Genomic DNA, 14678 nt, shown 5'->3' with positions numbered 1-14678 from the left:
AGGAAATCACGAATCCAGTCGCAAAACTGAGACGATACCCCATAGGCCAGCAGCTTGATTAGAAGTCGCTTGTGAGGAACGGTGTCAAAAGCTTTCCGGAAATCTAGAAATACGGAATCAAATGGTTCAAATGGCTCTGAGCACTATGGGACTCAACTGCTGTGGTCATAAGTCCCCTAGAACTTAGAACTACTTAAACCTAACTAACCTAAGGACATCACTCACATCCATACCCGAGGCAGGATTCGAACCTGCGACCGTAGCGGTCGTGCGGTCCCAGACTGTAGCGCCTTGAACCGTTCGGCCACTCCGGCCGGCAAATACGGAATCAACTTGAGATCCCCTGTCGATAGCGGCCATTACTTCGTGCGAATAAAGAGCTAGCTGCGTTGCACAAAAACGATGTTTTCTGAAACCATGCTGATTACGTATCAACAGATCGTTTCCTTCGAGGTGATTCATAATGTTTGAATACAGTATATGCTCCAAGACCCTACTGCAAACCGACGTCAACGATATAAGTTTAAACATTACACGTACTGTACTTCAAGATCATGGATCCACTAGTGGAGCCAGTGAGTTATATTTTGATTTGTGTTTGTTTTATAAACTTATATTCACAAAGTGCCACTCTGTAATATAACAATGTAATCTTACCAGCACTACATTTAACCTAAATTTGAGAAACAGTTAAAGGTTGTCAAAGCACTTGAAGATATGCATATACCAATGCATCCTACACTGAAATAAAATTACGACTGTGATTAAGGATGATTGTTCTTTAATTTATAAAAAAATAGGCACTATTAGCGATGTTAATTTTCTCACCAGTGAAAGAACAACGCTAAGGTGTTGCAGCACCGCAGAAACAGCAAAACGAGTAAGAGCGTACAATCTTTGTTCTATGTGTCGTTCAATACGTGTTTCTTACAGTTAGATTTCAGATAGTATATGCGTCACTCATGTTGTCCTTTTATTGCAACGCCCTTGTAACTTAGGTTCATATGCAATGATTCTAGACAGAAAATTTATGTTCTACGCTGTTTCTGTTGTTTGGAAATGGCTACAAGCTCTTAATTGTGTATCACGTCCTACTGCCTACCTGAATTCCTATGCATATATATTTGGATGTTGTCGCTGGTCACTGTTACACAATAAGTGATTCTGTTTTCCATCGGATCTATCATATGTTGACGATAAAATTCGTTTCTACTGCTGAAATATACTGCGTATGTCCAAAGAGGAGTGTGGTCGCACATTACTTCATCCCAGAAACATCTCGCGAAATAACAAAAGGAAAATCACAGGAACTGTAGCTCTTACAGAGGCTTAGCGACTGTCGTTCTTCTTTCGAATTATTCGCGAATGGGACAGTAAAGGCGAGAACTGATAGTTGTACTAGATGTTCCCGTTGTAACACCAAAAGACGACACAAGGATCACAAATGTAGAAGTAATTATGTCCGATAAAAAGTTCGACATATCGAAGACGGCTTTCAAAAGTTATGATTTTCCACCTTGGCTTTATTACAATCACCGTCATTTAATTCATACCATCACCTGATACCGGTGAAGTACTATTTTCAGGTGCTTGCTTATGTCTTTGTAATTTTACATACTCACCCAATGTTGCTCTATACAGTGTACTACTGTGATTTAAATATACAGCTGCTGTTGTAGCTTTTATTGCTGGTGATAACAGTCTCTAGATAACTGAAGCTCATCACCTGCTCGATTGACACAGCACATACTTCTACATTACATGGCACAGCTGCTTATGATAATACCAAACTCTAAGATTTTTCGATGAGAGTTTCATTTTATATTGCTTAGCTGTTTTATCAAATTGCTGAAGTAATCTTTGTAAATTATCCTCACTATTTATCAGTACATCTTCATCAGCATAACATATGATATTCCCCACATTATTTCCTATTTTATATCCCAGTTTTTTTCACATGTCATCAATCATATGCTCCATTATTAAGTTGAACAGGAGCGGGCTTAATGAGTCTCCTTGTCTAATTCTTTTAGATAATTTATCTGTGAATCCTTCGTGTGTTTTAGTTCAGGTTTTATTACCTGAATATTTATATATCTTCCATGATTTTCACGAAACCATTGATACACTCTTGTCGATTAAAGATTGAGTTAAACCCCTTTTGTAATACTATCAAAGACTTTTGAAAAGTTAACAAAGCACATATTGGCAGGATTATTAAACTCCATGGACGTTTCCACAATCTGTCTTAAAGCTATAAGGATTTAACCATTGAGGTGAAAAATCAAGCGATAAACGCAGTAAGAGTAGCCGAATACCTGCAAAAAATGCTGTATGGAGGAACAAATATATGACAACTGACAGAAAAATGAAAATATATAAAACAATGATGCATCCTGTTTTGACATATAGAGCAGAACTTAAAGTAGAAACGAAAAAGATACAAGATAACGGTAGTGGCTCCAAGAAGTAACAATGTGAACACCAGATACAAATAAATGTATGGAGACAAGAAAAAAAATTGGAAGGACCGTGCGGAAAGGCTGGATCCAACAAGACGAGCTAAGATTTTCAAGAATGGACGACAGCAAGGGAAACCCAGGCGAGAACAACGTTCCATACTCACCAACCATTTGATACTATGATATAGTGACATAACTACGAAAAAGTTCGTGGTATACCACGTATAACTTTTATCACCACTGGTGAACTGATGTAATTACTGAAGACCCATCGAGTGATGTAGACCTAAATTTACGTGCGCCCCAAGAAAGTGTTTTATGACCATTTCTTTTCATGTTTTATATTAGTGACCTCGCAGCCAACGCCCTTGCCTAGTTGAATACCCTGGTTCACGTCAAATCATCGAAGTTAAGCAACGTTGGGCGGGCTGGTATTTGAATGCCAAGCGCTGTTGGCAGCTTTCCCTTTGTCTCTGCGGAACTGGGAGGAGAGGTGGTGGCAAATATTTCCTGATCGGAAGGCTTTTCACCAATGCCCTGGATCAAATTGTAAACATATACGCAGTGTCTCTTTGAACGAACGCATGTGACAATTGAAAGCAATCCTTTCGTCGGCTGTATACGTTCAATCGGCTGCGCTCTAGAAGCTACTGGACAGGGATAGCCTCTGTGCCGGCACCGCGTTTCGCCCTCTCCTTTCTCTCATCATCACACGTCGCAAACATGACACGACACCAAACACACGCCCATTCCAGTCATCTACACACTCAGATACACTTTAACACACGACTCTCACACTTCACGAAGGAAAGATGCCACTGTACGCCCCGGGTAGGGAGAACGTGCCCCTCGAGCTCTCCCAGGCAGTCGTGCCATACGACTTTACTTTCGTATTAATTTTCAGAAAAACTTAATAGTAATCTCAGACTTTCTGTAGATGATACAGTTATCGATAACTAAATGCTGTCCGAATAAGTGCAGAAATATTCTGTCAACTTTTGATGAGATTTCAAAGTGGTGCGAATATTGGCAAGTTGGATTAAATGTTCAGAAAAGTGAAATTTTGCACATCATCAAACGAATAAACGTTGTATTGTATGACGACAATATCAGTGAATATAGGTTCAGTCGTAGGTAAAGAAACCGGAAGTCTTCGAAGGAGATTGTGTGAGAAACACTCGCACGATCTAAATCTACATATACATCTACATGGATACTCTGGATATCACATTTAAGTGCCTGGCAGAGGGTTCATCGAAACACCTTCACAGTTCTCTATTATTCCAATCTCGTATAGCACGCGGAAAGAATGAACACCTACATCTTTCCGTACGAGTTCTGATTTCCTTATTTTATCGTAGTGATCGTTCCGCCCTATGTAGGTCGGTGTCAACAAAATATTTTCGCATTCGAAGGAGAATTTCTAGAATATTGCTGAAGTGTATTGGAGCCTTACCAAATAGGACTAGCAAGGGATATTGAACGCATACAAAGAGGAGCAGCGAGTGGCGAGAGATTTGTTTGATGCAAGTATTCACATGAGGACAGGTAAAAACTATACCGCGAAAGCCTACTTAGAATGTTTGAAGAACCAAATCCAAGTGATGAATCTAGGAATATACAACAAACCCGACGAATGGCTACCCAAGGTATTCTTAGGACAAGATTAGAGTAATTACAGCACGGACGGAGGCGCTTAAGTAATCACTCTTCCCACACGCCATGCTTGAATGGGACATGAAGAAGCCCTACTCGTGAACTGGGAAGTACTCTCTACCATGCACTTCACAATGGTTTGATAGTATGCATGTCGATGAATATTTAAGTAATGCGGAATTGACTACTAGATGACACGAGAGGCAGAGCCACCAGTATAACACGGAAGTGTGTGTTTGCGCGCGCGTGTGTGTGTGTGTGTGTGTGTGTGTGTGTGTGTGTGTGTGTGGAGGGGAGGGGAGTTACTGTGTTGTCACTCCAAAAGCAGTAACAGTACAGTGTGTTGGGCAGGACTTGGAACTGAGTAACGAATCCAACAGGAATACTTCAAACCTTGTAAAGCTGGAGACTATACCCTGTGGCAAACCAATAGAAGGGTTTAGGCCTGGTGAATGCTTGAGTAACAGTACTTGCCGTCATGGATAGTGGCAACCGTGATGTGCCGAGAAAGTTGCGTCAACGGTAGTTTTTATGGTTAGGATGGGTCCTTTTACTGCACTTGAGAAATCGCTAAACGCGGGATGATATGTACACATGTTACAACATTGTGTACTTCGTAGAGCAGTGAAACAATTCTGAGACGATGACTGTATCAGCATGACAACGCCCTCTGTCATAAATCAGCATCTGTGAGGCAGTGGTTCGTGGTAGTAAAATTCCTGAAATGGACGGACCTGCCCAGAGTCTCAACCTGTACCCAAAGGAATAGCTTAGACGTAAGTGACATCGTCGACTTCGCTCCAGAAGGAAGTGTTCAACATCACTACCCTGCATGTTATCAACTTTTGAGGTAGACTGGGCTGCCACTCCTCAGCAGACATTCAGACAATTAATTGAAAGTGCCGCCGCCTAAATTCAGACCGCCATAAAGGCGAAGGGCGAACATACTCCGTATTAATGTCCAGGCACTGTTATCAGCTGGTGTTTTTGAATAACACGAGTAGATACATTCTATACACCGGCATAGGATGTCCATTTAAAATTATGAGGTTATGAGGAAGCACTTGAAAATGGCAAGTCGGTGAGTACAGTTGATCTTGTGAAGAAGATGTGATTGTAATAGGTGGAAAAAAATTGTCTTTTAACGAATATCTAGCTGTGGCGCCCGACATGCAAGAACTTACTGTCGGAATTTATTAAAAACACGAAACTATTTCGTGTACCGAGGTATCATCGTAACAGATATGGGTTTTCAAACAAAACGTTCAATATACTGCAGAAATTGTCGGCCGATGTACTGACTGTGTAACTTCTCTGCAATGTAGCCTGCTGTGCTATGTGTGACACTAGTTGAAATGGACCACTATATTTCGTTTTTGTTTATTTAACTGAAAAAAGTGGAGATAATCTTCCGGTGCATTGAAGGTGCTTGAGATGAATAGTGGGACTCAATTTGTGTACTCTTGCTTAACCGTATATTCAGACTGGTTTTACATTAAGTCTTTCTCCGCCTAACACTTTGGTTGCTATGCAGGTTTCATGAGCACCGGTGATTCGGTTGTGACCGGCAACATGGGATTCAAAGATCATGTTATGGCGCTCCGCTGGGTCAAGGACAATATCTCTGCCTTCGGTGGAGACACCGACAACATCACGATATTCGGCGAGAGCGCTGGTAGCAGGGCGTGTCATCTGCTCGTCCTGTCGCCACTGGCCAAAGGTAAGAAACAGATCTGGCTCACTGCTTCGCGAATACGCTGTAGAATTTAGCGTCAATTACGGGTCTTGAACGCATTTGCAGTTGTGGACTTGCCTTACGTCCTAGGTGTTTCAAAGAACTTAAACGCAACAGTACATTTTACAACATTTCCAATGAATAAGTACATAACAAGGTCAATCACTATGAAGTGTGTCACGAATTTTTGTTTGCCGCAAAGGTTGTATGCGACAGCTGCACACAACCGCTTTGCAAGCATTGCGTAAATATTTCAATGGTTCAACTGGCTATGAGAACTATGGGACTTAACTTTTGAGGTCATCAGTCCCCTAGAACTTAGAACTACTTAAACCTTACCAACCTAAGGACATCACACACATCCAGGCCCGAGGCAGGATTCGAACCTGCGAACGTAGCGGTCGCGCGGTTCCAGACTGTAGCGCCGGCCACCTCGGCCGGCACGTAAGTACTACATGTATCTGGTCGTTACATAATGTACTCCAGAAAGATGTCTACAGCATAAATAGTGCGAGAAATCGTCGTGCTGTCTCCTACGTCCTCTCCTCCATCACTTTAATCATAAATTTTCGGCACACTTTCCATTTTTTCTTCACCAGTTAAAATTTGGTCTGTTTTACTGTTTTCCTCATTCAGCCAGTTACCAACCATTCCTTAACGCTTTTCTTATCGTGCTTGTCCTTTGGTAACTTTTTTATAGCTACGGTACTGCGATGTATATTCATCTACACACATGCACTCTTGTCCACTTAAGTAAGTGCATGTGAACAATGGCCGGAACCAGAGGTCACACCTGGGACGACTGACGTTAAATATTCATGTCTTTTGTCATGTAACTAAGTCAGAATTAAAGTTCCTGTCTTATAGCTATGGAAACATCCTCGCTTCACTCGTAACTCGAGGACGCAAGTAGATAAAAATGCGAGTAAATAAGTAATGTGGGGAAGATAACATTACTAGCAAGCTACAAAAACATATCCGTTTGCAAATATTGTTACAGGGGATTGTATTTTAGGTACTTATTTCGTAGTGACTGATCCTGCTTTATATGTACGTACTTAGGAACTAAGTTTTCTATGAGACTGCATATACATTTGGATTTAAGAAAATAAAGCGTATCTGTTTACACTTAATTTCAGACACATTCAATGATTCGACACCCATATGTGCAACGAGTGAGCGCATTAGCGTGAGTCTAGAGTATTTCAGTAGGCTGACTCGTGACAAGGCACTGACAGTTTTCTGTTATTTGAACTACACAACCATGAATAGTACAGTGAAACCAGATATTATCGTCTTGTACAGCACTACACTATATTCTAGAGAATATTAACCAGGGATGCATCTTATTACGCATCACCAGATTATTGTCCACGGTTCGTCGAATAATATAAGCAATGGAAAACTGTAAACCCGTTTTCAGTATCGTTCCATAATCACGATGATATTTTGCTGTAGGAATACAGCTCTGGTGTCCTTATTCTCCAGAGTAAGCGGGACGAGCAGCATAGAGATCGTCCACATCAGGTGATGTACATTACTGACAGTACTTCCTTATTAGAATTTACAAAGGCCAACGTACGGCCGCTTCAAAACAGAGACATTATCAGCCGGCAGCGTCGACACTTCCGTATTTCGCCATCACACTGTCACAGTATCCCTCTTCTTAATTTACTGTCAAACATAGTTGTCCTTTATTCAAGATTTTCTGTTCGAGAGTGCGTTATTTAACAGACATTATTGTCTTAATTTAATTTGTTTTTCTCGACAAAGATTATGTTGTCTTTTACTTAAAACTGAGGAAAATATTGTAACCTGTTTGTGTTTGTCTTTCGTTTCAGACGGTTACAAGAAATGCTATCATGAGACAATATATTTCTGAGCGCCGTTAGAAGAAATGATATCCTGGTACAATATGTTTCTGAGCGCCTATATTAAGTGAGATCTGCTTTCGCAGGACAGAGCGAATCAGATTGTGGAAAGGAGCCAAGATCATTTACTGTTGCTTACACAAGAACACACAACTTTATTCATCGAAAACCAATACACAGTTTTCTCTTTAAAACAATAAGGATGAACTCACGGCTGAGTGCCCAAGTAACATCTCAATAATAAGGACTAAATAATTCCTTTTAAAAATCAAGGATTTAGAAAAACGGTTAAAGGCCTTACTTAAGTAAAATTAAAATATGTTCTTGGCTAAAGGACCAAATAATATATTAGATCTGCAAAGGAAATTTTTAAAAGGCACGCATTTACCACTTTCGGCTAAAAGCCATAATAAGGAAAATGTAAATTAATTCCTCGGCTGGAAGCCCAATAATATTTCAGCATAATGAAGGGGAACCTTTAAAGACAAGCATTTACACAGGATATCAAAAATCCATCTTAAGAAAACTTGAAATATCTTGCTGGCTGAAGGCCCAAACAATTATTGAAAATAATTAAAGACAAACCTTAAGATAAGCATTTACACAGGATTCAAGATAATTAAAGAGAAACTCTACAGACAGGAATTTACACATTACATCTGAAAGCCACAGATTTTAAAACAAACGCAGCTTAAGGCCTAAATACAGAGCAAACACGAATTGTAAATAAAACACGGCTGAAGGCGTAAAATATTTCTAATAAGGTTCGACCGAAGGCCATATATTGAACACCAACACAAACTAAATTAATACGTGGCTGAAGACCTCACACAGTACTTGAGATCAAAGAAAATCACAATCCCAAACAACAGAACAATGGTGCTTAGGAGTGTTCCAAGGGTCGGCCTGGGGATGAAACTCTAACAACAGTTTAGGTGAGATAGGCAGCCAAGTGTAACACTAAATAATCGGGTGGCAGCAAGACATAGGGACGGCTGACGCACCAACCAACAACCTAATCAATTCCCTTTCACCCGACCAACGTCACGACAACCGAAAATATGAGCGAGGACGAAGATCCCAGCAGCACTACGTCTTGACGATTGGACACCAACAAGCCATACGTTGCTGCTTGCAGGAACGGCCCAGGAAGCAACAACCAGTAATGAATAAAGAGATGTCACGGCAGTTGAGGTTTCATGCAGGTTAAGTGATTACTCAGCTTCAGTGTCCAGGTCCGGTGGGCGACGAACTATGCAGCTCTCGCAGTTAGTGCCTCACAACTCCGACTGCATGTGCACGCCACCAGCTGCCCTAGCCTGACCTCACGCCGTGGAGACTTCCTCGCTGCTCTGTCGCAACCGACCGACTGGCTACTCTGGTACGCAGACAGCATTCGTCTGCTCAGCGGAAATCACAGAAGCTACACACAGTTCCACGTAAACACTTGCACCAAGAACTCCAACAATCCTAAAACCAATCACCGTGGAACAACAAGGAGAAATCACAAGTCGACACACAAAGAGTTTCCATAAGTGATCGGCGACGAAATACACGTCGTCCGATGAGACGAGCGACCGAACGACCAACCAAGGTCTTCCCCACTCAAGTTATGAGTGTTGGCAATGGTCGGGCGAGTATTGGCTGTCTGGACTGGAGCTCACTGCAGCTCCAACCCGATTCAACTCGATGTCCATTTGGAACTCGAAGACACAGCAACCGGGGAACAACTGGCTCGGACCCACCTATGCAGAGGTAACTCTTGCCCATCGCCCACGACATGTCTCCACGAGGAAGGAGCCGACCCACGTCCGGCAAGATGACCCACTGACGAGGCCCAGAAATGGTCAAAAGACCAAATATACGTTGCCCAATGAAACGACCAATCGAACGACCAACTAGCGGTCGTTCCCGCCCCAGTCTCCTGTCGGACAGTGCATGTGAGTCCCCAGCGGTCGGGCGAGTACTGGCTGTGCAGACCTTACTGGAACTCCATTCCGACCGAATTTCAGACACACGACGACCCGGAAATACTAGCAGTCGCTCCAGAGATGGTACGACAGTACCCTTATCGATAAGCGCTGCTGCTGCCACTCACGGGCATGCAAACCAGCAAAGTAGTGACGCCAGTAAATCGAATTAAAAGAAAAACGAGGTCACAGAACGACAAAAAACAAGATGAAGAGCAATAAACGGCATGAACGTGAGCCGCGCACGGCTCATTGATTATAAATGGGAGCTGAAATTTAATCGCTGTTAATGCTAGACTTCTTCAGTCAACCGCGACGACAACCGCCTGGTGTCGGCAGTGTCCGCCTTGTGGAAACGACAGTTCGAAGACGCCAGAAGACGGTCGTCCTGTCACACATGTTCAGTCTGAACGTCTCCCATTGGAGTGGCGTTGCACAGCCAATTCGTTGTACTGGTGATTCTAGGTCTGAAGTCACATGTGTTGCTTTAGCTATGTGATTATTCGTGATGATGCTCTTAAACTATTAGCTGTCAGGATCACTGAAGAATGCTACTAGACCTCTATTTTTTGTCACTGTCTTGTTTCGAGTTGGTTCATGTTATCTCCTCGGGCATAGCCTCTCTCGATAGGCAATGCAATGACGAAATGTGACGCACTTACTGCATCTAACGGTGAGCCAACGATCTGCTCTCGTTAAAAGTTACACATATCTCATTTCACCCACCTCTCTTGGCTATTAGAGAATATCCAGCGCATCCCTAGAATACTGCGTTCAGACATACTTTATCTGCGAACGGGAGTGATTCTCTGTGAGTGGTCACTGTTACTGCCTCAAGAAGCTGAATGTCGTTGTTTCTGATATTAAATGGTAATCCTTAGGTCAATTTTCTCAAGGAGGTATCTTTGGAACCGCAGTAAAACGAAGTGCCCAAATAAATTCCTGATTGCGAAGACTGGATGACGTGTGGTAGGACAGCGATACCTATTAACTGAGACTTGAGCAGTTAAGTGACGCAGATATGATGGTCAAAGAGTGTTCACTAGGGGAACAAAGGTGAGGCGATAGAAGCGCCGTTGTCATACACATGGAGCCCCTGAAAAACACTGATCTCTAAGCTGGGTAAAATTCCCTTGATCATAGCGATGACGCACCGGTAAATGATGACCGTCGAAAAAGGTTAGCGGAAAAAGGAACAAAGGAAAATGGGATGACTGTTTTCCGTAAGTGAATTGAACGTAAATAACAAGAAATTTTTTAAGTAAGTTGTCAGTTTCCAACGAGAAATGGCTAATTAATTCCGTGGCCCTTCAAATATGACATGTATCATGTGTCGAAACCATAGAAAAAGCATGCTTATTCAGGATAATCGGTGTTTCTAGATTATCTCTGCAGTCTGGGTCCATATTAACGCAGTATACCGGGACCTTGCTGCAACTGCAACATGTTTTGAGAGGGACGATCAGAGGTTGATTTGGTTGTTTTCCTGTTATTTTTTTACGCAAGATGCAGATATTTTAAGTGAGTTAAACCTGTTGTACTTAAGTTGTTTTAGTGAGGAATAGCTGACAGATGTATTGGATACGACAACACCGCGCTTCTAGCAGTGCTCAGATAAAACACAATGAATGAACACACACTCTCTCCCTCTCTCTCTCTCTCTCTCTCTCTCTCTCTCTCTCTCTCTCTCTCACACACACACACACACACACACACACACACACATACCGAGGGGGGGGAGGCGAAAGAAACAAAGCAGAGTGTGTGTGTGTGTGTGTGTGTGTGTGTGTGTGTGTGTGAGAGAGAGAGAGAGAGAGAGAGAGAGAGAGAGAGAGAGAGAGAGAGAGAGAGGGTGGGAGGGGGGGGGGAGAGATTGCGGATTTTGGTAGGTAAATGATTTTCAATAACACTGGCTGTAAAAAAAGGTGAAGCACCAGAAGAAATGGTTTTCTGCCAATCCAACTTCGTATGCATACATATCATCGGCGAGTATGTAAATGATTACTGCAGCAGTTCTCTTTGACACACAGAACTACTACCAGAGAGCATTAGTATTGTTCGTGTTTAGTAATCTTATCAGCACTGGTGCTATACCGTAAGGGACGTGAAAAGCGATAGATGTTCAGTGATCACTGGACACAAAGAAACTGTATTCTCACGTGAGGCAGCATCATTAGAACTTGACATAGACTGAAAGGAGCGTCATTGTGAGTAATCATTTGGCAGCTAGACGAATCGAGCAGGAACAGGAGAACTTCCTACTTTCTGGACACAATTCGACGTTTAACACAGTTACTGAACTGGGATGCAAGACGTCTTAAGTGACCTTAAAGGTTGCCTACTTGCAGGAGTTGGTCTACTACCTTTCACCATGAAGGCTAGTCGTCATGCCCCTCTTCTCGGCCCTCTCCTCCCGTGTCCTCCAGTCACAGTCCCGAATTTTTTTTTGGTCATCAGTCTACTGATTGGTTTGATGCGGCCCGCCACGAATTCCTTTCCTGTGCTAACCTCTTCATCTCAGAGTAGCACTTGCAACCTACGTTCTCAATTATTTGCTTGACGTATTCCAATCTCTGTCTTCCTCTACAGTTTTAGCCCACTAGAGCTCCCTCTAGTACTATAGAAGTCATTCCCTCATGTCTTAGCAGATGTCCTATCATCCTGTCCCTTCTCCTTATCAGTGTTTTCCACATATTCCTTTCCTCTCCGATTCTGCGTAGAACCTCCTCATTCCTTACCTTATCAGTCCACCTAATTTTCAACATTCGTCTATAGCACCACATCTCAAATGCTTCGATTCTCTTCTGTTCCGGTTTTCCCACAGTCCATGTTTCACTACCATACAATGCTGGACTCCAGACGTACATCCTCGCAAATTTCTTCCTCAAATTAAGGCCGGTATTTGATATTAGTAGACTTCTCTTGGCCAGATATGCCTTTTTTGCCATAGCGAGTCTGCTTTTGATGTCCTCCTTGCTCCGTCCGTCATTGGTTATTTTACTGCCTAGGTAGCAGAATTCCTTGACTTCGTTGACTTCGTGACCATCAATCCTGATGTTAAGTTTCTCGCTGTTCTCGTTTCTACTACTTCTCATTACCTTCGTCTTTCTCCGATTTACTCTCAAACCATACTGTGTACTCATTAGACTGTTCATTCCGTTCAGCAGATCATTTAATTCTTCTTCACACTCAGGATAGCAATGTCATCACCGAATCTTATCATTGATATCCTTTCACCTTGTATTTTAATTCCACTCCTGAACCTTTCTTTTATTTCCATCATTGCTTCCTCGATGTACGGATTGAAGAGTAGGGGCGAAAGGCTACAGCCTTGTCTTACACCCTTCTTAATACGAGCACTTCGTTCTTGATCGTCCACTCTTATTATTCCCTCTTGGTTGTTGTACATATTGTATATGACCCGTCTCTCCCTATAGCTTACCCCTACTTTTTTCAGAATCTCGAACAGCTAGCACCAGTTTATATTGTCGAACGCTTTTCCCAGGTCGACAAATCCTATGAAAGTGTCTTGATTTTTCTTTAGCCTTGCTTCCATAATTAGCCGTAACGTCAGAATTGCCTCTCTCGTCCCTTTACTTTTCCTGAAGCCAAACTGATCGTCACCTAGCGCATTCTCAATTTTCTTTTCCATTCTTCTGTATATTACTATTGTAAGCAGCTTCGATGCATGAGCTGTTAAGCTGATTATGCGATAATTCTCGCACTTGTCAGCTCTTGCCGTCTTCGGAATTGTGTGGATGATACTTTTCCGAAAGTCAGATGGTATATCGCCAGACTCATATATTCTACACACCAACGTGAATAGTCGTTTTGTTGCCACTTCACCCAATGATTTTAGAAATTCTGCTGGAATGTTATCTATCCCTTTTACCAGCCATTAAAACAACACACCCAATCAGTATGTACCCCATTTGGCATTTTCTTCTAAAGCCACATTCCTTAGCCAGACAGAGTCTCTGACCAAACGCATATTTCGATCTCCCAATCACAGTCCAATATTTTACTGATCATCTACACAAAACAGCCATTCGCTATGTAGTCCCCGACCCGCCATAACGGCATTGCTGAGAAGATTCCAGATAGCCTGAATTAAGTCAACAAAGAAAGTAGCCAGTCATTACGTAGCCTCAGAGTAGCGAGCTTGCCCGTAGCAAAAATAATCCAGTGGACTTGAATTGACTAACTAAACAGCCAGTCAGTATATAGCACCAGAGCTGACATCCTGGCCATGCTCAAGAGTATACTGACGGGAAATAATCATAACACCAAGAATGAGTTGTGCGATATAAACGAAAGTTGGTGGGAGTGTTACTAGATCTGAAAGATGAATATTCAAATTTCGCGCCAGTCGCATAAGAGTAACGGTAGCAGCACCAATACCAGAATACAAATAATGTTTCCTTTAAGTAGACGCTATAATGCTAGTGAGCGTTAGTTACTTTTGGGACTGAAAATGGTGAAGTGATGTTAGACAAGAAGGCCTGTAAGGCGACAAAGACGCTCTTACAAATCCCTCACTTAGTTTTACGAGGTGGTGTCATAGGGTTACGAGAAGCTGTATGTCCCTTCTGCGATATTGCAGAAAGACTTGGCCGGAATGTAGCCACTGTACGTGATTGCTGGCACTGGTGGTCACTAGAATATGCGGTCGCAGGAAGACCAGGCTCCAGACTGTAACGGGGTCTTCCCTGTCAGACCACCTACTCGGCGTTTGGCTGTGTTCCATTATACAGCATCCACAGCAGCAGTTTGAGCAGCATTTGGCAGCACAGTGATACAACATTCTGGTATAAATCGGTTACTACAAAGACAGCTCCGAGCCCTTAAGCGTGCATTGAACTGACCGAAAATCACCACCATCTCCGACTGTAGTGGTGTCAAGTGAGAGCACATTGGGACGCAGAGTGTTGGCCTGTTGGGTTTTCTTTTTAAAGCTGATTATCCCTCGGTGCTAGAGATTGCT

General features: G+C 42.5%; 1 protein-coding gene across 3 annotated transcripts in view; it reads left to right on the top strand.

Moving 5' to 3' along the window:
• The window catches only part of LOC126457729 (esterase E4-like), a 339670-nt gene that overhangs the window by 20640 nt on the left and 304352 nt on the right, over positions 1-14678 (top strand). For all 3 annotated transcript variants that reach the window (XM_050094269.1, XM_050094270.1, XM_050094268.1), the window contains exon 4: positions 5653-5838. In XM_050094269.1, coding sequence (XP_049950226.1) covers positions 5653-5838 — 186 coding nt within the window. The remainder of the gene's footprint in view (positions 1-5652; positions 5839-14678) is intronic.

This window comes from Schistocerca serialis, chromosome 2, assembly GCF_023864345.2.
Source record: "Schistocerca serialis cubense isolate TAMUIC-IGC-003099 chromosome 2, iqSchSeri2.2, whole genome shotgun sequence".
Classification (NCBI taxonomy): domain Eukaryota; kingdom Metazoa; phylum Arthropoda; class Insecta; order Orthoptera; family Acrididae; genus Schistocerca; species Schistocerca serialis.
Note: the sequence above shows the minus strand (reverse complement) of the source record. Positions and strands in the feature narration are given on the sequence as shown.